This window comes from Symphalangus syndactylus, chromosome 23, assembly GCF_028878055.3.
Source record: "Symphalangus syndactylus isolate Jambi chromosome 23, NHGRI_mSymSyn1-v2.1_pri, whole genome shotgun sequence".
Classification (NCBI taxonomy): Eukaryota; Metazoa; Chordata; class Mammalia; order Primates; family Hylobatidae; genus Symphalangus; species Symphalangus syndactylus.
The window spans coordinates 69,445,554-69,471,707 of NC_072445.2; the positions used below are offsets into that span (position 1 = coordinate 69,445,554).

Sequence of the window (26,154 nt, forward strand, 5' to 3'; positions counted from 1 at the left end):
TATCTGTCTCTCCATTTTGGGGGGGGCGGCAGTTTTCCCTGGGACTGCAATTCTCTGATGGATCTAAGAAGAGTTGTTGATTTTCAGTTTGTTTAACTCTTTTCTTGTTGTGAGAATGGAAGTGATCGCTTCCAAGCTGCCTACACAATGGGGTGGAAACTGGAAATCACCTACCTATTTCTATTATTGAAGTTGTAAAAACATGAATAAACAAAATTTGTGGCTAACATATGCTTTTACTATCTGAATTTATACTTAGAACATTCTCTTGAATTTGTGTGTCATTTGCTGGTCCAGGATCTTATGAGAATAGAGGATGTGGCATTGTGAAACAATGCACAGAAATGAATGGCTTAAAAGAATGACTTGAAGACATGCTAACAGGTTGCAAAGAAACAATTTAAACCTAGAGATGAGATCTCCCTTGGCTTGCTTCTTGTTTTGAGGAAGAAGGAAAGACAAGAAAGTACCTTTATTATATAAATATCAAATATACTTTTTTGGAAGTATGATGCTCAAATTTGAACATTCTACACATGAGAAAGTCTTGACTATTACATGGTAAAAAATAGGGCAGTCACTTCTTTAGTACTGGCACTGCATATTGGTTAAATAAAGTATAACATTATATTTGGTAAGATAGAAAACCCATTTTAAATTTATTCATAATTCAGATTTAACTTTTTGATTAGGTAATACTTGCACATGGTGCCAGATTCAAAATGAATATTGACACATGCTGCCAATTCAAAAGGGACAGAGGCAGTGATGGCATGTCCTCTTGGCACTGCTGCCTCCATCACCACAGCCCTGGAGTCAGCCAGGCCACCTGCATGTGTGTGCTCAGGGCTGCCCTCCGGGTATGATAACACACACACCTGAGTGCCTGTAATAGAGTGGGTGCCCTTCCCCCTGTGCAAAGGTACTATGCTGAAATGCCATTCTACATCTCACTTTTTAAATTTTTTTTACTTAAAAATACATCTTGAAGTATTAAGGGAGGCAAAGTGATGCTGAAGAGCACGTACTGTGTGTGGCTGCAGCATGTGTGGGCAGAATGGGGACTTTCAGTCACTCATCTGCAGACCATGTAGAATGGTGCCAAATTAGTGTGACCTCTAAGACCCCCAGCAACCTCATGCAAAATGTGAACCCCATCCTTCTGGCCAGTGACTACAAAACATGAACAAAATACCACACCAAGTCCACACTGCACCATCCAAGGGCAAGATCTTACCCATGTCACACTGTGATGCAACAACAGTAACCTTGAATTTGGAAAGAATTCCTGGGCTGGCTTTGATATCACCCTTGGCCTTGGAGGAAAATACGCAGCTGAGGCTGGGATTGTGCCAGCTGGGCCGAACACTTAGGTGGTAGCTACTGAAAATTACCCTCAGATAGAAGGGACTGCCTGCATCCTGACCTCAGCACGGTGACCAAAGAAGAGTGAATGACTCACAGCTGCAGAAATCCCTTCAGTCAGCAGAGTCTGTTGGGGCAAAATCAGCTGACGTTGGTGTCAGCTCAGCCATGTACTCTTCTGAGTGAATCATGGAGGAGGATCCTGCAAAATCCAGGATTCCCTGAGATCCTGGAGAGCCTTTTGGGCGTGGACTCAGAACTGTTGGGAATGTTACTAGTTCCCTGGCCTCCAGAACATGAAGGAGGGCTACAAGAAGTGAGGTTAGAGGGAAGGGTACAGACGGCATGAGGCAGGCTGGGTTAAATTCATTCCCCACAGCAGCATTTCAGTATTAAGGTGTATAGCATGATGATTTGACGTACGTATGCGCTGTAAAATGATTACCACAATCAAATTAGTTAACCCATGCATCACCTCATATAGTTATCATTTTTGTTTCTTTTGTGGTGAGAACAGTTAAGATTGACTCTCTTATCAGCTTTCAAGTGTACAGTTCATTATTATTAACTATAGTCACCACGCTGCACAATAGATCTGCAGAACTTATAATTGCAAGTTTGTCCCCTCTGACTAACATCTCCCCAGTCTCTCCACCTCACTGTCCCTGGTAACCACCATTCTACTCTCTGCTTCTATGAGTTAGACCTTTAATATAAGTAAGATCGTGTGGTATTTGTCTTTGTCTGAATGGTTTTCCTAAGCATAATGTCTTCCAGGTTCATCCATGTTGTCACAAATGACAGGATTTTCTTCTTCTTAAAGGCTGAATAGTGTTACATTGTGTGTGTGTGTGTGTGTATATATATGTCACATTTTCTTTATCCATTAATTTGTTGATGGACACTTAGGTTGATTTCATATCTTGGCTATTGTGAATAGTGCTGCAATAAACATGGGAGTGCAGCTGTCTCTTCAACATACTGATTTCAATTCTTTTGGCTGGGGGATTGCTGGATCATGTGATACTTCTATTTTTAATTTTTGGAGAAACCTCTATACTCTTTTTCATAATGGTCATACCAGTTTTATTTGTCATTATACCTACCTCAGTGAAGATGGAAAAAAAGACAAATAAATCACTTCAGCCAACTCACTAGGCTGTAAACTTCATGTCTTTCTACTTATCACTGTAGTCCTCTGTGCCCAGAATTATATCTGGATTAGCACAAACACTCAATGGGTATACATTAAATGAATGAATGAATCAACAGATGAGAGATGTGCCTTTAAGAACAAATATGTTTTAAAAGTGTTACAAATTTGTTCATCCAAGTAGTTCAAAACTACCAATAAAATCTGTGTAGGTTCTGGAGATGGATGGTGTGGTGATAGCTGAACTACATTGTGAATGGACTTCATGCGACTGAATTGCATAAATAGTTAAAGTGGCAAATTTTACGTAATGCATAGTTTACGATGATAAAGTAAACATACTTTTTAAATGTTAATGTGCATAGGCATCATTTAGGAATCTTATTAACATGCAAATTCTGTTTCATAGGTCTGAGATGGGTCCTGCCACTTTGCACTTCTAAAAAGCCTTCAGCCTGCCCACACTAATGGCCAAGGATCAGCCTGGGTAGCAAGGCTCCCAGTGAAATCTAAATAAAGCTGGATATTTGTTTTCTTTTGTGTTAAATCTCTGTCTCCCCTACCTATTTACCTTAGAGACTGCTCTGAACCAATGCATTAAGAATTTCCTCCTTCTTCTTATATTTGTGAGATGGGGTTTTACTCTGTTGCTCAGTCTGGAGTGCAGTAGTGCAATCATGGTTCACTGCAGCCTCGACCTCCCTGGGCTCAAGTGATCCTACCACTTCAGCTTCTTGAGTAGCTGGGACTACAGGCATGTGTTGCCATACAAATATTTTGTATTTCATATGTTTTGTAGAGATGGGGTTTCACCATGTTGCCCAGGCTGGTCTTGAACTCCTGGGCTCAAGAGATCCTCCCACCTTGGCCTCCCACAGTGTTGAGATTACAGGCCTGAGCCACCACGCCTGGCTCCTCCTTCTTATTTGAAGGCTGTATTCGCTTTCCCTCATTTATGTCACCAGTCCCCTGTTCACTGATGGACAGTTAGGTGGACTCTCATCTTTGCTCTTACAAACCAGGCTGGAGTGAATAAACTTGATCGCAGGCATATTGCATGTATCTATGAAAAGATGTGACTTCAAGTGCAGGAATGCGTATGGCACACTTTTGTGCTGAAAACTATGATTGTTTTAATTAGTGATGACAGCAAAGATCACACTTTTTTGACAGGCGGGTTTTATTTTTGACTCAGACTGAGCTGGCAGTCATCCGAGACCCTGTCATTTCTGCGTGTGCTATTATTTAGCCACATTATCTTTCCCATCTTGTCCTTGTGCAATTGTTTTTCTGAAATCTAAGTGTGGGATTGATTTGCATAGCCTGTTAAATTCCATCTTGCTGTCTTCAGACTGTTGTTCTCACCTGTCATGATAATTTTGGTTGTTGACTTTGCCATCTAATATTTTCCCCCACCCGCCTGGGTTTATGCTATCTTCACATTCAGCAAGCACGTTATTGCCATCCATTGGTTCGTTTGGTGACTATTTATTGAGTGCACTTTGACGTGCCAGGCATCTTTTTGTTGTTGTTGTTTTTGTTTTTTGAGACGGAGGCTTGCTCTGTTGCCCAGGCTGGAGTGCAGTGGTGCGATCCTGGCTCACTGCGATCTCCGTCTCCTGGGTTCAAGAGATTCTCCTGCCTCAGCCTCTCAAGTAGCTGGGAGTACAGGCAAGTGCCACCATGCCTGGCTAATTTTTGTGTTTTTGGTAGAGATGAGGTTTCACCATGTTGGCCAGGCTGGTCTCGAACTCCTGACCTCAGGTGATCCACCCGCCTCGGCCTCCCAAAGTGCTGGGGTTACAGGTGTGAACCACGGCGCCCAGCTGCCAGGCACCATTCTAAGATCTGGGCATACAGCAGTGAACAAAACAGGAAGAAATCCGTATTTTCCTGGAGCTTTCATTCAAGTGTGAAAGACAGACATGAAACAAAGATAGGTACATGTGGTAAACTCAGTAATGCCAAGTGCTGAGGAGAAAAATAAAGCAGAGGAGAGGGATAAAAGAGGAGAGGACTTTTTTCCCCCCCAATTTTAGATAGGGTGGCTACAGAAAAGCTCAGAGGAAATGGTAACATTTGAGCTGAGATCTGAAGATGTTTCTGTCCAGTTCATTGGAAAAAATGGTGGAAAAGAATTCTTTGATGTGTTCCTAGAGATGTCCCTATAGGTTGATGTTAATCCATTAACTGGCACCTTTGGTTTACAACTGATTAATCCACGGAATTTTTCTGTAACTTAATTATCTAACCTACATTTCTCTGTACCATCCTTGAAGATATTTTCAGATGTATTAGAACTGGATAGTCAGCGTCTGTGGTGTTTCCCTGTTGTAGTCTAGTGAAACTCTCACACAGGGAAATGAGATCAATGTGAAAAGCCTGTTTTTCTCTTGTCATCTTGGAGTGGCTATTAGTGGTGACTGAGTGCCACAGCTGAGCAGGGCAGGCCGCTGTGGGCGGAGTCAGGAAAGATGACCCATGGGCCGTTTTCCATCTTTCTTGACCTCTTCTATAAAGTCCAGGCAAAAAGACCCAATCCTCTTACTGATGCTGTGGGAAATTAATTCTTTTCCCTAGTACACTTTGGCAAATGTAATTCTGAATAACAAACCACTCCTTTAGCCCACTCATTTCAGCCCAAACTGAAGGTGTGACTCTTCACTGACATCCCTCCTCTCTTGGGCGCAGCTGTCTCTTAGGGGTTGAGACTGTGTGTGCCCAGGGCTGGCAGGCAGCACTCTCCAGATGTCTTGCTGTTATCTTCACACTTACCTGCAGGCTGCAGTGTTGCCATGATTATCACCCAGCCCATGCACCAGGTTGGGTTTTCAAGTGTACAAACAGGTTGGGTGGAGGTTTCAGGTAGGCACTGAATTCATAGAGCCGACAAAGGAAGCATGGGAGGTTAGCTCTGAGTTCCAAGAATAAAGTAAAGCCAAGTGCCTTCACGAAGCCCCCACAATGTTTGTAATAAAGCTCACCGCTGGGCTTTCTGGCCTCAGTTTCTCCATCTGCAGAATCCGTGGGCTAGCCATGATTATACTTAAGGCTAATTCTTTACCCTGAAGATTCAGGTTCTAGGTATATGCTTCATTAAAAGTATCTAGGGCCTCAGAAGTTTAGAACTCTGATTTCACAAAATTCTGATAAAAAATAAAATGTGTGAACATGAGGGCAGCAATCTTGGTAATAAGGAAAAGCCTGGGGTAGGGCTGGAAACCTGGCAGACACAGAGGCCCTCCAAGAGGTCCCTTCCCATTGATCAGCCCGGGCTGGGGCAGTCAGAGCGTGCTGGTCTGGTGGAGTTTATACAGCAACACAAACAAGAAACGCAGCAGCAGGGACAGAAAATCCCCATGAAGTCTGCCTTCTGCAACTAACTCTCGGTCCACCTCTCTCCACATCTTGGTCTTCCCTTCCCAACCCCATTCACATCCTTCCAGGGGAGAATGTGCAAGAAATTTCTCCTTTCCTGCAAGCAAAGGAATACAGTAGTGCCACCTTGGTCAGAATGGTCCTTTGTTCTGCTGTTTAATGACTAATTATGATGCTATGAGAGGCATATGCAACTCTGGCAGAGCCAGGCCCTCCTGCCCCAGCCGAGCTGAGTGGCTGGAAGTGTGTAATCTTCGGAAAGCTGTGACTGCGACCTGGAGTTGCGTAAGAAATAATTACAGAATCCAGCCAGGGCTTGCTTCTTGCCACAGGCTCCAGGCTTTTACCCCCAGTAGCTTTACATGCTTGTTAATTTTTAAACTGTCGAGTAGTAGCAGAATATTTTGTAAGCTTCAGTAATGGTTGCAGAGTTCAGTTCGGGGCAAGGAGAGAGGAAAGGGAGGGCAGGGGAAGGAGGTGAAGAAGTGGGTCCCATTTGCTTTCAGAACAGTTTTGTCTTTCTGCAAGCCTTGGCCTTGTGGTAGGCCTAAGCTTTCCTCCTTTACCATAGAAAAGGAGTTTAAAAACAAACATACAAGCCCTGTTAAAGTCTCTCAATTTTTAAAAACCAATTCTTTTTTTTTAAATCCTTTGCAATACTCATTATCTTATAAAAGAGACCTCATGTATGATTTTAATCTTAAAAAGTAAGTAAAAAAAAAAATTCATGTAGCTTCTGGTTAGCTACCAGAATCTTAAGGGGAAGAAAGAAAGATTTTTATCTATTAAAACGCCTGCATGCACTAGCGACAAAGCCTGATGCTCTAATCTGCTCAGACGGCCAAAGCTTCCAGTCTGAATTGGTGGCCTTTAGAAAGGCAGCCTCTTGACCTCCAAGCATCTGTCTCCTCTGCAAAATCAGGGCGCGTCCTCTGTTGGTCTGTGTACTTTTGTGGCGCCTATCACTGTGGGATCTGGGCTCAGGGACAAAAACATCAGGCAAAATACAAATTTGTGTATTATGGAAGGAAATGCCGTCTGGCTCCCTGGAAACACCCTTGGCTTACACGCAGTGAGGACTTTATCCCAGAGTGGTTTGCGTAGCCCAAGAAAAAGCGTGGACCAAGCCAACCCCAGAGACTTCCTTGTTTTCGTTTATAAAAGAAGCAACAAGTTCGTGTTTGTGAAGTTGGGTAAAATTGCTAAAGTTTAAAAATGTGCTGCTAGCTGTCTCCATTGAAACAGGTAACGGCCTTCGACTCAAAAGAATGAGGAGGTTTCTTCTCTCTTCCTTTCCTTTCCTTTCTCCTTCCCTCCTCCCTCCTTTAAGCCTTTATGCTTCCCTTCCTTCGTTTTCTCCTCCTTTTTCCCTTTTGTATTCTTCCCCAAATAGTAAACTATGTTTGTCTTAATAGTAAAGTAATGCACATTAATGATAAAAATGACTACTGCCAAGTAGAATAAAAGAGTGTAAGGTAAAAGATCAAATGTTTTTCCAAAGCTAAAAGACCTCTCCAGCTTTACCAGATACACAGAGGTAACTGCAAGTTAAGTCTCTTAAAATCTTTCTGAAAATTTCCTCTGCATGTGCAAACTTTCGCACAGACGGATATGTATCTATGTAACCTTCACTGTAAACGCGGTCACACTTGATGTATTGTCCCCAGCACCCTTCTCCTCATTCAGCAGTGTGTCTCAGAACCTTTCCACAAGAGCATAAGAATCCACCCATGCTTAATAGTCCATTGTGTGGTTTGTATCATAATGAATTTAACCAGTTTCTTAAATTGATATTAGCAAGTTTTCTTCCCCCATTTGGGGAGATTACAAACAATACAGCAACACGTGTCCTGGTACCCTTGCACTCTTTGCACAGATGAGAGAACACACCCTTAGGCTGAATTCCTAGCAGTGAAATTGCTGGGTCAAAGGGTATGTAAATTTTACATTTTAATAGGTATTGCCAAATTGCCCTGAGAAAAAGTTGTACCAATTTACAACCCTATCAACATTATATGAACTGCCTATTTCCTCAAAACCTCACCAACTCCATGTGCTATGAAACTCTTAAATCTTTGCCAATAGGCAATAAATGGCAAATAATTATTGTTATAATTCATGTTTCAAGTATGGAAGACAACATTTTTTTGCATGTTTATGGACTATTTGCATTATTTTCTGGAATCTGGCCTTGACTACTGTTTATTTTTATTGTTTTTGTTTTTTTTTGTTTTAAAAATTGACTTTAGAAGCTTTATCATTACTTTTATTTGTCAGATAGGCCACAAATATGTTTCTCATTTGTCTATTGCTTAAACAAATAGAAGTTTACATTATTTGAAGACTCACACTTACCCACCTTTTCTTAGAAAGCATTTGGGGTTTGTGCCATGCACAGATGAACCCTGCTTCTACAGAAAAGACTTACGACTCTTCCATGCTTTCTCCCGGAGTTCTTAATGGGCTCGCTTTACACATAGAAATCTTTGCTGTTTTAAACATGTGTTCTGGTGAGTGGAGTGAGATGGGGACTGGGTTTGAGAAGATTTTGTTGGCTCCACATGGTTTTGCAAATCAACCTGCTGCTCCAGTGACATGCTGCTGAGGGATCGTTTGGTGGCTCCTTGGAAGTTAAAAGGATCCGGGCAGGCTTTTTTAAGATCCGGCAGAAGCTTACTCTCTTCTTCTTGGATAGAATATTCTGCTATTGGGCTAGGCATGGTGGTTCACGCCTGTAATCCCATGACTTTGGGAGTCTGAGGTAGGCGGATCACGAGGTCAGGAGTTCGAGACCAGCCTGGCCAACATGGTGAAACCCCGTCTCTACTAAAAATACAAAAATTAGCTGGGCACAGTGATGCGCACCGGTAGTCCCAGGTACTCAGAAGGCTGAGACAGGAGAATCACTTGAACCCAGGAGGCAGAGGTTGCAGTGAGCCAAGATTGTGCCACTGCACTCCAGCCTGGGCAACAGAGCAAGAGTCTCAAAAAAAAAAAAAAAAAAGAATATTCTGCTCTTATTCTGGCTGGCCTTCGAAGGAGGTCTCAGAGTACAGGGAAAGATAGCAAGAAGATGGTGAGAGAAAAATGGAAAACTGAGGGCTTGTGGAGGAAAGGGAGAAACACAAACTTAAAATGGGATTAATCACTTATGTGCATAAACCTTAGAGCTAATAGGACCTATTTCTATTTTGACAATGTAAACCTAGAAGACAGAGAATCACTGAGCTGAAAAAACAATTGAGCAGATGAATTATCTTTATCTTTTTCCATCTAGTTATGCTTGAAAAGAAAATAAGGAGATTAAAAACTTGTTAGTCTCATTTCAGTAAGATTTTTGCAGTGTTTTTTTTTTTTTTTGGTTTAACAGATGATTTTTTTTTTTTTTTTTGAGATGGAGTTTTGCTCTTATTGCCCAGGCTGGAGTGCAATGGTGCAATCTCAGCTCACTGAAACCTCTTCCTCCCAGATTCAAGCGATTCTCCTGTCTCAGCCTCCTGAGCAGCTAGGACCATAGGCGCATGCCACCATGCCTGGCTAATTTTTGTATTTTTAGTAGAGACGGTGTTTCATCATATTGGTCAGCCTGGTTTTGAACTCCTGACCTCAGGCAACCTGCCCGCTTTGGCCTCCCAAAGTGCTGGGATTACAGGTGTGAGCCACCACACCTGGCCAACAGATGAAAATTCTTATGGGAGAGTTAAGACATCTCATTCAGTATACAGCCTAGGTTTTTAGTGTTCCTCCTCTAGTTTCTAAATGTGTGGGGTGTTTTCCCTTTAAAGACCAAGTAAGTTAATTGCACTAATCAGTAGTATCAGAGGTTTATATTTCTTGGCATGAATGATATGATATGCATGTTGGCAAAGACCTATATGACTTTGATTTGCAACATAAATAGTATAATCCTGTAGATCAAATTCCAGGTAATTTAGTTAAAAGTTACTGAAGGTATTTTCCCCCAAGTGTCTACCTCATGGTAAACTGTGTAATTTGTATAACAATTATAGGTTGATTGATGAGGATTTGACTTCCTCATTAAAGGTTAAGGTGCACTTTTACTATTATTAATGCTGATTACCATTTGTTGAGTATCCACTCTGTACCATATACTAAATATTTAGCATACGCAACAAATAGGTTTGGGTGTGCAGTATATAAATAGCTATATATAGATATATATAAATTAGAATTTCATCCTAATCTCCTACAAGGCATGCAAACCCAGGTCCACTGAATTTACAGGTGAAGAAACAGAGGCTCAAATAGACGAATTACCTAGTGTGAGATTACACAACTACTGAGTGCACAGTTGAGGCCTAATTTAAGACGTTTGACCTCAAACTCTGTGTCCTTTCCATGATTTCACACTGTCTATCCCTTGCCCCAAAGATAGGCCCAGATGCAATGAGTACCAGGACAATTTCCAGTGGAAGTTTAATTTCACATCAGCTTAGGGAGTCCAAATCAACCACATGTTCTCCTCCTGCTACCCCCTCCATCAGTTCTGCTGTCTACTTGTTGCTATGGAAGCCACCTGTCTGAGGGTCCCAGGACCCTCCATCCTTGCCCCTTACTGGTGTTCCAACTTGTATTCCAACTCTCTCAAGGCAGTCCCTAGAGAGCCCTGGGCAGGGTGGGCAGCCTCTCTCGACCTGGGCACCTTCAGCTCAGGCTGAAATGAAGGGACCAGGGGACCAGGGGACAGGGAACAAGAGGCCTGGCCAAGGCTCTCAGACCCCCACCCTCCTGCCTGAGTGTGGCTGAGGGGCCCATCCTCCTGGTGGGGCCCTCCCTTCTTGTTTGTGACCACCCCCTGGTCTAGCCCCGCAGCCCCCGCTCTCTCCTGACTCTTTCCAGCAACGTTTAAGAAGGTTCAAGCATTTTTTCTTATAAAGGCAGGGTAAGCTTCCCTATGCCTTCTGTTTTTTTTCCAGCTCTCCCCAGTCTGTCTTCTCCCTTCGTAGTCAGTGTTCTTGAGGGGAATGTTCATCTTTGTCACAGTCCTTGCTCTGATCCCCCAGCCACACCCCATTTCCTCAGCCCATCCCCGTCTATCCCAGCCCCCCACTTCTCCACAATGATGCACCCCAGGGTTACTGTTGGTCCAGCTGCTGCATCAGACCTCATTATCCCCGACTTCCCTGCTGTGATAGACCTATAATTCACCTCCTCTCTTCTTAACACACGTATTTTGCCTTCATGATTCCACCCTCCCCAGTTCTCTTCTTCACAGATTCCTTTACTCATGTTTTCAAAACACCTGTCACCTCCTTGGCTCCCTCGCCCTCTCCCTCTGCCCAGGAGCACTTTTCTCAACACCGCAGGAACTGCACCATTGCCCTGTCTTACTCCTCCGTATAAATAGAAGCTCCTCAAAAAATGAGAAATTGAACTATCATAGGATCCAGCAATGCCATCACTGGGTGTATAGCCAAAGAAAATGAAATCAGTATGTTGAAGAGATCTCTGCACCCCCATGTTCATTGCAGCACCATTCACAATAGCCCAGACATAGAATCAACCTAAGTGTTCATCAGTGGATGAATGGAGAAAGAAAAGGTGGTATAAATACACAATGGAATACTATTTAGCCATAAAGAGAAGGGAATCCTGTCATTTTCAACAATGTGGGTGAACTTGGAGAACATTTGGCTGAGTGAAATAAGCCAGGCACAGAGACAAATACTGCCTGATTGCACTTATATGTGGAAGGAATCTAAAAAAGTTGAACTCATAGAAACAGAAACTAGACGGTGGTTATCAAAGACGGTGTGTGGGGTGTTGGAGAGATCTTGGTCAAAGGGTGCAAAGTTTCAGTTAGGAGAAATACATACTGGAGATCTGTTATACAGCATGATGACTATAGTAAATAATAATGCATTGTATGCTGGAAAATTGCCAAGAGAGGAGATCTTAAATGTTCTCACCAAAAACAAACAATAAGTATGTGTAGATGGGTATGCTGATTAGCTTGATTTAATCACTCCATAATGCGTGCCTATCAAATCATCACTTTGTATACAATCATATATAAAATAAAGAACAATCTTTAACCTGAGCCTGCTGCTGTACAAACCCTCAAATACGGGAGACCTGCCCTTCTATGATCCCTGCTTCATTTATTGTGGCATTAAAAAGTTCCTCTCATAAAGGAGACTATTAATCTCTGTCTATCTCACTCTATCTTCCTGTGTCTCCCAGAATTAATTCTAGGTGTAACTTTAGCTGATAGAAATGCAGGGTCTTCAGGACGAACCAGACAACTTTATTATGCTCTTAGAGTTCAGGTTTATCAACTGTTCATTTCCATCCCTAAATAATAACAGCTAAATTTAAGTAGTGCTTACTATGTGTCAGGCACTGTTCCAAGAACTTTGCATATAATCACTCATTTAACCTTTACAAGAACGCTGTGAGGTCATTACTATTATTATCCCCATTTTATGGGAGAGGAAACTGAGGCACAGAGAGGTTACCTGCTCAAGGTTACAACAGATGACACGTGGCAGAGCTGGGATTCAAATGTGGGCAGGCTGGCCTCAGAGCCCACGCTCTTCATCACCGAACTACATGGTCTCTTCCCTGTGGAATCTTTAACTTTAGAAGTCAGCTCTAGGCACGAGAGCTATTACTGGATTGAAGATCCCATGGTAGGATCCTCGGAACCAAAGGCCCGTGTCCCCAGGCAAAGCCAGTGGCTCAACACCTGAGCCTCAAGGCAAGGGGATCCCCACCTCAGCCTCTGTGGTGTGCTGGAGCAGGCTTCTTCTAGCTCACGGCACAGCAGCCCGGGGTTGCATGTGCAGGAATGTCCCATCCTGTGTTTGGCTGCTGATGGTTTGAGATGGGCCATTGTGGGTACATTTTCACCATGGAATTTAGCAAATGCCGGAAGTCAGAAGCCATCTCCTAGATCACTGTCCCTACTGCTGGATCCCAGTCTTGACTGAAAGGGCCTGGTGTGGATGCAGAGAGCCTGCAGGGCTGAACTGTGATGGGGGTGAGTATTAAATGCTTTCAACTGCCCTATCTGCTAGAAGGTTCTCTCTGAAGGCACAGGAAGTGCTCGGCTCCAATGCATGGCAGCTGAGACATGTCCCCACCAACCCGGGGACCTCTCAACCAATCACCCCCGGTCTCTCTGGTCCCTGCTGGGATCATTCCCAGGCAGGTGTATCACACCATTCCCAGAGTTTCCTCGTGGCCTTCAGCACTGGTCACTCTCAGCAGTAGCGGGCTGGACAGCTCGCCCTGTGTCCACTGCTTTCTGTTCACCAGCTCACCTCCCTCCTCCCCTACTTATTTCTGGCACCTACCAAATTAACTTGTGCTCCAACTCTTTTACTGAGAGAGGGGTTGAGCGGACGGGTCCCCCTGCATGCATGGCAGGGAGTCCTTTGGCAGTGGAGGTTGCAGCCCGGCTCGATCTCCACTTCAGGGCCAGGAAGCTTAGCTGCCGTAAAATCACGTTTGCTGTATGAATTTCACTTGCTTGTGGTGACAACATTTAAGATCTCCCCTCTTAGCAATTTTGTTATGACACTCCTGGCTATCACAAGGGTCACAGATTGTTTCATTCATACCTGACACCTCTGCTGGTGAGGTGGGAGGCTGAGGCAGGGGAATTGCTTGAACCAGGGAGGTGGAGGTTGCAGTGAGCCGAGATCGCGCCACTGCACTCCAGCCTGGGCAACAGAGTAGGACTCTGTCTCAAAAAAAAAAAGAAGATAAAATGCTAAGAACGGCAGCAGGGTTTTCTTTTTGCAGACTACCATTTGTCTTCTCCCCATGCCGGGGCTGCCCCTGCACCTCTTGCTCCTTATTTTGAAGACTTCATACTGTGGCTTTGCTGCCCCACTGCTGGGTTTCATGGTACGTAACCCTGCCCGCCCACCATGCCTTCCTTGCCTCTCTGGAGATAACTGCATGACAGGCCAGAGGAGAACCCTTTTCTCCAGGGAAGACGTGGCAAAGTCTAAAAGAGTTCCTAAGGAAAGGAGTGACGTGCACCCATTCTCATCATCCTGACACAGCTGAGAGGGCTTGGGCTTTCGGCTCCTCAGCGTCCCCTGAGCCTCCTCCCGGAGGGCAGCGTGAATGTTGCTGGAGGTGCAAGACTCAAGGCTTCTCTAGTAGGATGCATCAGGGAACTGTCTGTTTGAACCAGTCTGCTCTCTGGGTCTGGCAGGGAACGGAGAATGGAGCTGATACGTTTGAGGACATGGATCCTGTTTATCCTTTAGATTTCTTCTGACTTAGAGCTAAAGCCTGGCCTTGGCTACTGGGCATGCTTAGCACAAACAAAGTGTTTTCCTTCTCCAGTAGGGCTGAGAGAGGAAGTGAGGGGAGGGAGTGAGGAAGCCGGCTGGAGGGTTGTGCAGGGGCACCGGGGGTGGGAGTCTCTTCCCCGACTCACTGCAATCCTACCTGTTTGCTCTGCATCACTCCCATTCCCCTGGAGCCTGGGTTCTAAACATAGATTGCGTATTTTATTAAGCCTGTGTTTGCTTTATAATTTTGGTAAAAAGCTGTAGGCAGCAGCAAAATGATCTGTCAAAGGAATTTAAAAGCACATTTATTTACGTACAGATGGTCCCCGACTTATGATGATCCAACTTACAATTTTTCAACTTTGCAATGGGTTTATTGGGTGGTGACCCCACTGTGAGCTGTGGAGTATCTACACACTGGCATTGATTCACATCCTGGGACAAAGGAAGAGGGACCCCCAGAAGGGAAAACTGATTGTGACCTATGGGTGGCAGAACTTAACATCACATTTGCTGTATGAACTGAATGTACTGCTGGTCACCACAAGTGTCATGGATTGTTTCATTCACTCCCAACACCTCTGCTAGTGAGGTGCAGAAAATACAATGCTAAGGATTGACAGCAGGGTTTTCTTTTTGCAGACTGCCATTTATGTTTGTCTGCGGACAGCTGTGTTCAGTACACACCCTGAGTCCTCCAAGGCTTACAAGCTGGACCTTGCAATTAACAGGTGTGAGGAAGGGGACATTGTGTTTGTCATGGATCAATGATTCCCTGTGTCTCTCCGCCCATTCCCCCTTCCCCCATTTTTTTCCTTTTTGTAGAACTTATGCCCCATTTTTATTATGTAACTCAACAGAATGACTCAAAGGGTGATATTTCAGGCAGCAGAGTGAGATGGGGTGGGGGTTTGGGATCGGTGAGGCAAACAGAGAAGTGTGTGGAGAGAGATCTTATCGGGCAGAGAATTTGGGCTCCCTTCATGAATCACTCTGTGCAAGCAGCCAGCCATTGGGCCTGCATGTGGGCTGGGTCTTGATTCTATTGAATCAACTGTGACTAAAAGATACGGTAGTTTTCATTTCCTGTGACTCATGAAAGAGCCCTATTGGGCAAGATTTGTTCTAGGCCCCAATCTTTTAGCTGAAACACTTCAACTTTGCTCACGGAAGAGGGGACTTGGGCCGCCAGACAGCTCTTTTCAGTCACACCTCATCGTGAGGTTGCATTTTAGAAAACATGGGCTCAGATTCATCTTTGCTGGATCCAAATTGGCTGACTTAGCCTACTGATTTCAACCCCCTGAATGAGCTCAACAAATATTTCTGAAGTAGATGCTGAAGTCACACGAGAGTGGAGAAGGTGCTTGTCAAAGTCTTTGCCTTTCTCAACCCCAGGGAGAGGAACTACCTGGGCTTGAGGGTTCGTTTCAGCAAAAATCTAGAATGAGCCACATCATTTTGCACTTAACCATGATGAGGTCTTTTATTGCATGTATAAATGTCCCCAGAGGCGATTACTCAAAAGGGCTCAGCTAATAAATAGGAGAACTAATAATTATCTTTTTTCAGATTGCTGACTGTGTGTAACTGCCGCAAGGGGTCAAAAGTGCTTGGTTTGCACAACATCTCCCCGGCGTTCTCACACGTGTGGTTATGGAATCAGGGTGCAGGGAGGGTTCACGGAGCAGAGGGAATTGCATGTGGTTGATCTTTTTCACATTGGAGCTGCTTTCTGAAACCCAGCACGGGGAAGGTGAGTGTGCTGGATAGTTCGGGTGGGGCCACAGAGTCCTGTGGGTGTTAAATCTCGGTCCCCCTCTGGGGACTTTTCCTTGCAGGGTGCTCATCCAGGCCTTAAAAGTTGGCAGCATCCCCCAGGAACTACCCTGTGAGCAAATCCAGGCTTCTGGAAACACGTGATTCTGCAGAAATGCCACATTCTCTTTCACATGGGCCGTGGGCTCTGAGTCCCGCTTTGCTTCCTCGGCCTAGGTACCTGCTGAAGAAGACGGTGTGACTGAATGTGGGGAGGGTGGAGGCAGGCTTCGTGCTGGCATGGTTCCCCTTTTAGATGTTGGTGCTTGACACATGCCATATTGAAGTGCAGCAGGCACCAGGGCCACAGACGGCTTTGCCCGGAGTGGGAAGGGGCTGCGACATATGTGCATGATTTAAGAGGTGCTGGGAAGTTTAGCTTTGCCCTGAAAACACACCCCCCTAACTAGCCCCAGTTAGCTGAAATGCTGCAAATAAAGCTGTATCTCCTTTTACTTAAACTGTTATTGGGAAGGTGCCCTGGTTTGGGCAACTCAGCAAGTGTTACCCTTCACTCTATGAGAATGGGTTTGTGGAGTCAGGGCTGTCGAGGTATAATTCACATACAGCAAAAGCATCCACTTTCTAGGCACTGAGTTTGGCCAGTGCATGCAGTCCTGAAGCCACATCGGGATGTAGAGTATTTCCCTCACCCCAAGGTCCCCTGTGCCCTTTAGTGCTGTGCCCACCATAGCCCTCAGCAACCATGGATCTGATTTCTCTTCCTTCTGCCTTTTTCAGCATGTCGTGTACATGGAACCTAAAGAGGTAACCTTTTACCCAGCCTGAGACTTCAGAGGGTATTCGTATTGGGGACCAGCAGCCGTGGTGTTTGTCCCCCAGAGAGGGGGAGAGAGCTGCTGCCTGCAGAATGGCTGCTCCTGCTTTGCACGGCCCCTGGCTTCTGCATCCCTCCATCCTCCAGCTGGGCACAGAGATTGCCAAAAGGGCCAGTAGGAGGAGAAGCCTTCATGGAGGACGGGGGCAAGAGCGGGCCGACCATGCTGGCTTCCTCACCTTGTGTCTGGCTGACTGCACAGGCCTGAGGAGGTAACCAACAGCAGAAACAGATCTGGACGAATGAGCAAAGGAAGACTCAACTGAGTTTCTCCAGAATGGAGAGGAGCTGAGGAAGCTCCAGGGCCCACAGCAGAAGCTGGTGGACCATTTCACTAGGACCCCAGGAGCAAATCAATCTAACTCGTGTTTGGCCCCTGAATCCCCCTGCTCAAGGCTCAGAGTCCTGGAGAATTGAGGGCAACCCCCACACTGCATGCCATGGATGGTGGCTTCCCCAGAGGGAGTCGGGGTGCTGGGACTAGAGCATGCCTCCTACAAATGTTGACTTCCCCAGAAAAATACCAGCTCCCCTAAGTAAGGGTGGGTCTATCTGCGGGGATGATAGTGTCACCCTTATTATTCATACGTTCCCTGGGCCTGAGAACTTACCTGGAATACACTGTGTTAAATAGTAATATTTATTCTTATTTGAGTTGTTTTCTTGAGGGCTTTTCTCTAGTTGCCGTATTTATCTTCCTTCAGTGTTTCCACATTTAGCATTAGTATTCTCATGTTATATTTGTACGAACACATATACATTTGTTCCCATGCCTTGAGGCCCTTGGTGCTAATTACATTGTTATTTTTATGTTTCACTTTTCTTTATTTTTTTAGAGGCGGGAGTTTTTCTCTGTCACCCAGGCTGGAGTGCAGTGGCACCACCTCAGCTCACTGCACCTTGAACTCCTAGGCTCAAACGATCCTCCCACCTCGGCCTCTCGAGTAGCTAGGACTACAGGCACAAGCCACCATGCCTGGCTAATTTTTTGTTGTTCTTGTTACTTTTTTGTAGAGAAGACACCTCACTATATTGCCCAGGCTGGTCTCGAACTGCTAGTGTCAAATGATCTTCCTACCTTGGATTCCCAAAATGCTGGGAGCACCCAGGCTATTGCATGTTTAGGTTATATCAACTCTGCTACCCTGAGAATTGCCTTTGGACTTTGTTCTTAAATAAACAAAGGGCTGAGCTGATCCTGTCAGCCCAGAGCAGCGGCCTGGGAGCCACCATGGGACCCAGCCCTAAATGCCTTGCTTATGATGAAATCTCTTGAAAATAGCCCAACTTCTGTCTCCTGCCTGTGAAGTAAGTATGCTCCTCTAATTCTCAAAGCTGGGATTTTGTGAGAAACTTAAGTTGTCAGGAGCACACTGGGGGAAATATAATTGGAAATACATGTTATGACCCATTAGAATGACAAGTTGTATATATCCATTGTACCCTAAGGCATCCAATATATTCTGCTGTGTCTGTAAGTACTTTAATCATGTTGAAGAATGGTATACTGAAACTTGTCCCTGAGATTCACACTTGATCTCAAGTTGATTGAGTTTAGGGAAAAGAAAAAAAAACACATTAGCATGTTATTTTTGACATTATATGAGGGTTTTCATGGCTGTGAACTGTGAGGGAGGTTTGCAAGACATGTTCCAGCCCAACCCTTGTCCTTATGAGGCTTGCAGGGATGACCCGTTTCCCTAAGGTCACCCAGCTGTGTGAGACACAGCTGGAATTTAGACTAGGGTCTCTTTAGTGTCTTCATTCTGAGTTCTTTTTTTGAATGGGCAACTTCTGTGATTTTGAGCATGACCAGACATTTAACTACAGTGGGTAGAGCCAGCCAAAGGTTGCAAAACTTTTCTACTTCTTCCTTAATGGCTAGAAATTGGTGATCAGAAATAACAAATACATGTCAAAGATGTTGGATTGTATAGCATTTTGGGTTTCAAACAGATATGATAAAAACGTTCAATTATGGCAAGGCTTCAAAGTTAAACTATTCCTGAAAACAGTGACAAAGAGGGTCCAGGAATGGTAAGGGAAATGTGGTATTATGTTAATGTTTATGTTTGGCTGCAGTTCACCAAAAACGAAGGTTGATACAATTCTCTTTTCCAGGCTGTGTATAAGTTGGCAAATGACAGGAACAACATTTGCTTCTAATCACCCATCCATCTTAATAATGTCGAACAGATACAGTGCAGAAACTATTGCACAACCACCAGCATTTCATTACATCAGAATCCTCACCCATTTGAAAGAGGTCCTTGAATCCAGGGAGAGTTACGTCTTTATGTTTTTGATCATGATCCTCTTGGAAGATACTTATTAGGGCCATTTGTTGATGACAATATTAAGAATTAGCAAATATCTTCTTAAATATAACAAAAATTGAATCGTTTCATTAGAGAACTATAAAGTCTGATATTTAAGAGGAAACTATTGTGCTGTTTAAAATCAGGAAAGAATTGTTGAAGGACTCTTCCTGGTCTCCTTGCTAGAACTGAGGCAACTCAGCTATTGTAGTCAAAAGAATTTTTAAAAAATTAGTAAAGAGAAAAGCAGAATCTTTGTACATTGGTTGCCAACCAAGTCTCCTAATACCTAGGAAGTTATCAGTCATGTGAATGCATTGAATTTGCATTTTTTAAGCTAAAAAAGGAAAGCGAATTATTCTAAGAAGTTCTCCTTTCTCCTCAATATGGGAAAAAGGCCATTTTTGTTGTTTGGGGCCTGTTGTGGGAAAACAGGAGGGTTGTTTGATGAGGAGTCCCCATCTGTGAGTGTGTGTCACCAGAGAGCAGGAACTACGGGGTCATCCCAGGTTCCCTGCAGACCCCTCTTTCTTTCTTTCTCTTTCTTCTTTTCTTTTCTTTTTCTTTTCTTTTCTGAGACAGAGTTTCCCTCTTGTTGCCCAGGCTGGAGTGCAATGGCACGATCTCGGCTCACCGCGACCTCTGCCTCCAGAGTTCAAGTGATTCTCCTGCCTCAGCCTCCTTAATAGCTGGGATTACAGGCATGGGCCACCATGCCCGGCTAATTTTGTATTTTTAGTAGTGACGGGGTTTCTCCATGTCGGTCAGGCTAGTCTTGAATTTCCTGTCTCGGGTGATCTGCCCGTCTTGGCCTCCCAAAGTGCTGGGATTACAGGCATGAGCCACCGCGCCCGGCCTCTGCAGACCCCTTTCTAAGCATAATTCTGCTTGTAGCCCTTGCGGGGGTTTGTATCTGGCACGCTGCAGAAGTGAGAGCAAACAGTGTCACCGTCCCTGTAGGGAGCTGCATCGCCTGATACATGGAAGCTTAAGGGTATAGATGCCCACATGCACGTCTCCCAGGGCGATGTAGTCTCCTCTAGAAAAAGCTAGTCCTGAGTGAAGCGGGAGGTACAAGAGACAAATTCTTATAGCGGCAGAAACCATTTATCCGCATGGGGAATCTGCCGACCATTGTAATAAAAGTGAATTGAGACGATTATCTGAATAGTTCAACTAAGTTCAGGGCACGGTATGTTTGGGTCTGCACTCTCCGTATCACTGTGTTACTACTGAAAGAATTCGGAGCTGGGAGCTGGAACCTCTGGGTTTCAGACCCCGTCTGCCACTAAGGAATATATAAAGACACACTGTGGGACCCCATTTTCTCCGGTGCAAAATTAGGGTTTCTTACTGAGCTTGAAAGTATGTGCGTTGATCCAAGACAGTCGATGAGTTTAGCTTTGTATTTTGTGTGTGAAAACACATTCCATGAGGCAGAAAAAATTCCAGCTTTGTGAAACTGTGCAACAGGGGAACCGGAGTGGGCACAGATGCTTCTCCTTAGGGATGCTTCAGAATGAGCGGGCTACACCTTGGGGGACCCCAGGAGCGCATCTTTATCTGTTGGGGGTGAGACTTTCCGTTTTTTTTTTTTGTTTGTTTGTTTTTTGAGAATTTATGTGGGGTCAAGACTCTGAGGCACAATTCTAGAGGGGACCTAGTTAGGTTCTTTTTCCACAGCTAAAGGGCTTAGAGTCCACCCCGGGATGGTTGAAGCTTTTCACCACCCGGGCTCACTCGCAGGCAGCGGAGGCGCAGGGTGACCAGGGCCCGCTGGCCACGCAGCCCCATGCTTCCCGCACTGGCGGGAACCGTGTTCTAAGCAGAAAGGAGGCTTCTAACTGAGGAAACTGATGGCACCGAGTGCGTCGCTTCCCGGAGATGTGTTCAGCCCCCACATGCAGCCGGCTTGGTCCCTGTCTGCAGAGAGGGCCTGGCCGGGCGGACCAGAAAGGCCTCAGGCGCTCGCGCAGAGACCAGGCGGGGCGGGGACGGCGGCGCCGCTGTGCGCTTCTCCCCACCCAGCTGCCCACTGCGGCCTGGAGGGGTTTTCGACGGGGTGGAAGGGAACTGCGGCAGTTTAAAGGCGCCGACAGGGCGGGTTGGCGGCGGCTGTCGGGGGCCAGCACGGGTTTCTTTGAAAAGGGACCCACCGAGCCCTGGCCCCGCAGCTGCAGCTCCAGGCAGGACTGACAGGTGTCAAAGGGCGATTCCCAAACCAAACAGACCCCTCGCCCACACCCCGCATCCCGCGCCCCCCGCGTCGGCCGAGGGTCACTCGGGTGCCCCTCGGCCTGGTGTTTGCGCAGCTGAGGCCGGGTGCCTTTGTCCGGGACGGGCGCGCTGGGGCGAGGGGAGGAGAGAGGAGCGGGCGGGGGAAGGGGTGGGCTGCAGCAGGGGCGGGAGGAGGCGTGCGCTGGGGGAGGGCGCGAGCCCTGCCCTTGGCGTGGGGGGCCACTTGGGCGCGGCCAGGCCCGGGGGCCTGGGCACTGTGAGCCCCGAGCCCTCCTCCCGCGCCTGCAAGGAATGCAGTTTTCTGGGCAGATGCTGGAAGGAGCTGTTGGGCTCGAGAGGTCCCACCGCCACCGCGAGGCTGCTGCCTGAGGGCAGGGTCCTGCAGGCGGACCCAGCCGCCCCCCGAAGGCCGACACGCCTGCCGCGACGTGCGGTTCCGCGGAATTCCAGCTTCGCCTGAACTAAAAGCAGCTGTGCAGCTTTCTGCGTTCACTGAGAAAGCGGGAGCTGTGCCGTCGCCTTTCCTTCTGGGCTGCCTCCGACCCAGCACTGAGAAACCGAAACTCCCCGGGGCTGGGCGTGTGAAGGAGGGACAGGGAGGGGGCGACAGCCCAGGACCCTCCAATTCCCCCGCCCCGCCCGCCCAGTGTGATTGTCCTTCTAGTCGTGGGATACTGAGCTTGGAACTGGTCATGAAATAGGGGTGCAAAACTCATGCGACTCCGACAATTTTTTTAGGAACCCTTACAGTCCCTGGGGAAACAAGGAAGGGGACCAGAAGCTAGGAGGGGACAGCATTCTACCAGACTCCAGAGTGTTCATTAGCAAGGAAGGATTTATTTTTTTCTTTTGAGGGGAGGGCGGAACAGCTGTGATTTTTGGAACACTACCTTTGTCTTTCACTTTGCTGTTTGTGTGTTAACACGAATAAATCAGAAGCGACTTTAAATCTCCCTTTGTAGGACTGTCTTCACGTATCAGTGCAGAAAATAAAACAAGTGACTTTACAAAACAGATGTTCAAGTAGGCTGCACTTTGCCTCTGTGGGTGAGGCACACTGTGGGAGAGACAGGGTCCCCTGGAACCAGAGGTGGGAAGGACAGAGCTGGCTGACTCCCTGCCCTCCCGCGTTCTCTCCTCCATGTGTTTTGAAGAGGAAAGCAACATGTTGAGGCCTGATCATTTCTGGGAACCCGCTGTCCCCTGCCCCTAGTTGCTGGTCTGTTTCAGGTTTATTTTGGGGTCGGATTATTGGCCCTGTGGGTGCAAATGTTTACCTCTTGCCGTAATTCAACCCTATTATTATCACTATTTATGATTACTAAGTAGATGTAATCCAAATCAGTCAAGACTCATCATCTGTTAACCGGACTTAAGGAAGATTTTTTTCTCTCCCATTCCTGCCAAAAGAGAGCATCCCGAAATAAACGCCACCCTCCTTCCCCACCTCATTATGTGTAGAGCTCAAATCCTCCTCCTGTCCTGGGTAAGATGGGATCTACCCAAGAATGGCAGCCATGGCAATGAGGCCTGTTTCTAGTCTCTGCATTTCCCACAGTTTGTATCACTCTCTAGAATTTTGCAATCCATGCACTGTTAAAACTGTATTGCCTAGGAACCTACTGAAGAACAGCTGTTCACCCTGGTACTCTCACTGATGAAAATCCTCCCTTACATTTGTAATATGGAAAACTGTCGCTCCCTCTCTCCAGGTGGCATTTTCCCTTCAGACTGCAGTTGAAACACGCAGGACACTGCCACCGCTTCAAGTGAAGTCTTTACAGATGAGGGAAGAGTGAAAAAAATACTACCCATTGGTTCACACTCAATTGAACTTTTGCGTTCCTAAAAAGGTGGATGGTTTTGTTTTGACAAAAACATTATGACATTTAAATTGCTCTTGAAATTGCCCTGAAGACACCTTTGATGTTTTAAGATAGTCTTATGACAAAAAAGTTGTCAAAAAAGTTGGGGCTCCAACTTGAGCCCCGAATCAGAACCAATTTACCTGAAAATATCTGTTTGACTCTAGGCTTGTTAAGAGCTCAACTTGCCTGCTAAAGGATCCTTGGGAGAGAGAGGGACGCTTCCCTCTCATTTGTTCTGGAAGCGCTTAGGTGACTAATTAGAGGAGTAATTGGTTTTCAAGTTTTAAAAAGCCCATGAATGGAAGTCTATCTGAAAATTTGTCTAGCAATGTATCTCCTAAGGAAATCTGCAAGCCCATTCTATAATACTTTTATCGAATTATTCAGGAAAATATTTTTATCTCCAAAGGAAGTTTCTTGAGGCCAAAACCTGAGCCCATTTTTTTGGGAGGGGGGACAGACATAAAAATCTCTCCACTTCCAACCCATCATCACAATGTGTTAAGTCAGTTGTGAGTTTTATTAAAAAATAAGCACTATGCTTGGGTTTCATAAAATTTATACATGAATATGTACACACACACAAATAAAAATAATATTAAAAATAAAAATCACACTTGCTTTCAAGTGGCAGTGGTCCTGGCACCCCACATAATCACCTTTTCCTTTAAAGAAATTGCTTGGCCCAAGGAGACCACAGTTAGAGAACCACTAATAAAGCTGTAGCCCGTTGCCTGCAACATTTTCAATTCAGGTTTCAAAAATATATAAATAATTTAATTACAAAACCCAACATTTTTTTTCTCTTTTGGCACAGTGAAGCATTGGTCAATAGCGAGAAATCACTGAAGAGCCTCTGACATATCTCTCACACTCAGTCATACCTGGAAACGCCACATACGTACACGGATGGGGGCCCAGAAACCCCAAACAGTAGTCATATCATTTATAGTGTGGAAAGGTTCCCTGATGTACTTAGGGGGGAGGGGAGGGACATAAATCAATGGAAGGTGCGACAAAAACAGTAGAAATAAGACGAAGCCTGGGCGTTAAAGAAAGACAAAAAAAAGTCCTTATGAAGGGAAGGAGGGGCAGGCTTCGCAAACAAACTAAAACAAGAATTGCTTTGGTCCTCTGTAAAGTTATAAAAGACAAAGGAAAATAGCCCGGACTAAGTTCAAATACTCCTGTCAAAATGCTTTCGCTTTAAGGCACGTTTGATGGAGATTTTAAAAATTCATTTTCCTCTGGATTGAAAGTGCAAAGTCCGCGCGCGCCCGCGTTCCCGCCTCCCCAACGGCGCGCACTCGGCGTTCCCGGGCCCCGCGGCGCGACTCAAGCTAGGAGCGTCTCCACCGGGTACGGCAGGTGCGGGCCTGGGCGGCGGACTGAGGCCGCCTGCAGGGCTGCGGGCAGCCGCAGGGGGCAGTACAGGTGCGCGCCGCCGGCCGCCGGGCCTCGGAGTGGCTTGGCGGGGGCCGCGGCCGAGAGGGGTGCAAGCAGGAGGGGCGGCGCGGCCGGCGGCACCTCGGCCCCGCGCGCGCCCAGCAGCACCGGCTCGCCCGCGCCGTACGCGCAGAGCGGCAGCAGGGCCCTGCCGGGCGCCGCGGGGAGGAGCGCGGGGAACGCGGGCAGCGGCGGGCAGGGCGCAGCGCCCCACTGAAGCGTCGTCCCGGGGGCCGTGTCCCTGAGGCGGCGGCTGCGGAAGGGCTTGCTGAGGATGCTGTCGATGGCGAAGGAGCTGGAGAACTTGCCCGCGGGGCTGGCGCGCTCCTCCTGGCGGGCGGGCGAGCGCATGCGGGGCGAGGCCGGGGCGGCAGGCGCGGGCGGCGGGGCGGCGGGGAGGCCCGGGGCCTCCTCGGGCCGCAGCCCGGTCGCGGGGGCCGGCACGCGGTGGCTGAGGCGCTTGCGGCGGCGGCGGAAGACCCCGTCGGCGAAGGTGTACTCGCTGTTGGGGTTGAGCATCCAGTAGTTGTCCTTGCCCCAGGGCCGCGAGGGGTCGCGCAGCACCTTGACGAAGCAGTCGTTGAGCGAAAGGTTGTGGCGCACGGAGTTGCGCCAGCCCGTGTAGCTGCCGCGGAAAAAGGGGAACTTGCCCATGAGGTACTCGTTGATCTCCGCCAGCGTCAAGCGCCCGCCCGCCGAGTCGCGGATGGCCATGGCGATGAGCGCGATGTACGAGTAGGGGGGCTTGGGCCGCCGCGTGTACGGCTTGCTGCGTGCGCCCTCGCCGCTCCCCGCGCCGCCCGCGCCCGGCCCCGCCGCCCCGGCCTCCGCGCCCTCCGCCACCACCGCTGCAGCAGCTGCTGCCGGGATCGCCTCCTCCGCGCCCGGCTCGCCTCCCGCACTCTGTTCGCCGTCGCCCGGCGGATCTCTGGCGCCGCCGCCCGCGGCCGGGCTGTTGGCCGCGCAGTCCCCATCTGAGCCCAGGGAGTCGTCTCCCGCCGCCGACAGCGGGGACGGCGCGTCGCTGCCGCCCGCGCCCTCCAGGTCACTGCCCTGCTTGTCCCCGTGGGCCGCGCGAGGGGCGAACACCTCCAACTTCATGCCCGCCCACCCAGTCCCTCCCCGGCGTCGTACCCTCTTCCTTCGCGCAGCCTAGAGAAGCTGGTGCCAGGGAAGGGGATGGCGATCCGGGGCCGGGATCTTCGCCTTTTTCTCCCGGGAGGTCTACCCTGGTCTTCCGAGACAGTCACTTTTCCGGAGTCCTCTTCCGCTGGGCTGCTTTGGAGGGGCGGTAAGTGTTGGGTGGACTGTGGGGCGGAGAGGGAGGAGTTGGGTGGGTGTCGCCTTCGGTTCGACGTTGAGGTGAATGTGTGCAGGGGCCGCGGTTCCACCCTCGGGTGCCCGAGCACGCCGGCCTTAGAAGGCTTTCCTGCTGGAGAGAAGCAGCATGCGCATCTGC

The 26,154-nt window shown here is 47.3% G+C and overlaps 1 protein-coding gene across 1 annotated transcript; it reads right to left on the bottom strand.

Annotated features, from left to right (window-relative positions):
- Nucleotides 1–23,750: 23,750 nt before the first annotated feature.
- Nucleotides 23,751–25,806, bottom strand: FOXQ1 (forkhead box Q1). The gene has a single exon (XM_055263353.2). The coding sequence runs from the start codon at nucleotides 25,794–25,796 to the stop codon at nucleotides 24,585–24,587; it is 1,212 nt and encodes a 403-aa protein (XP_055119328.2). The 5' UTR covers nucleotides 25,797–25,806; the 3' UTR covers nucleotides 23,751–24,584.
- Nucleotides 25,807–26,154: the final 348 nt, after the last annotated feature.

Excerpts from the sequence above, each read along its gene's own strand:
- FOXQ1 (XM_055263353.2), bottom strand. The coding sequence starts at position 25,796 with ATGAAGTTGGAGGTGTTCGCCCCTCGCGCGGCCCACGGGGACAAGCAG.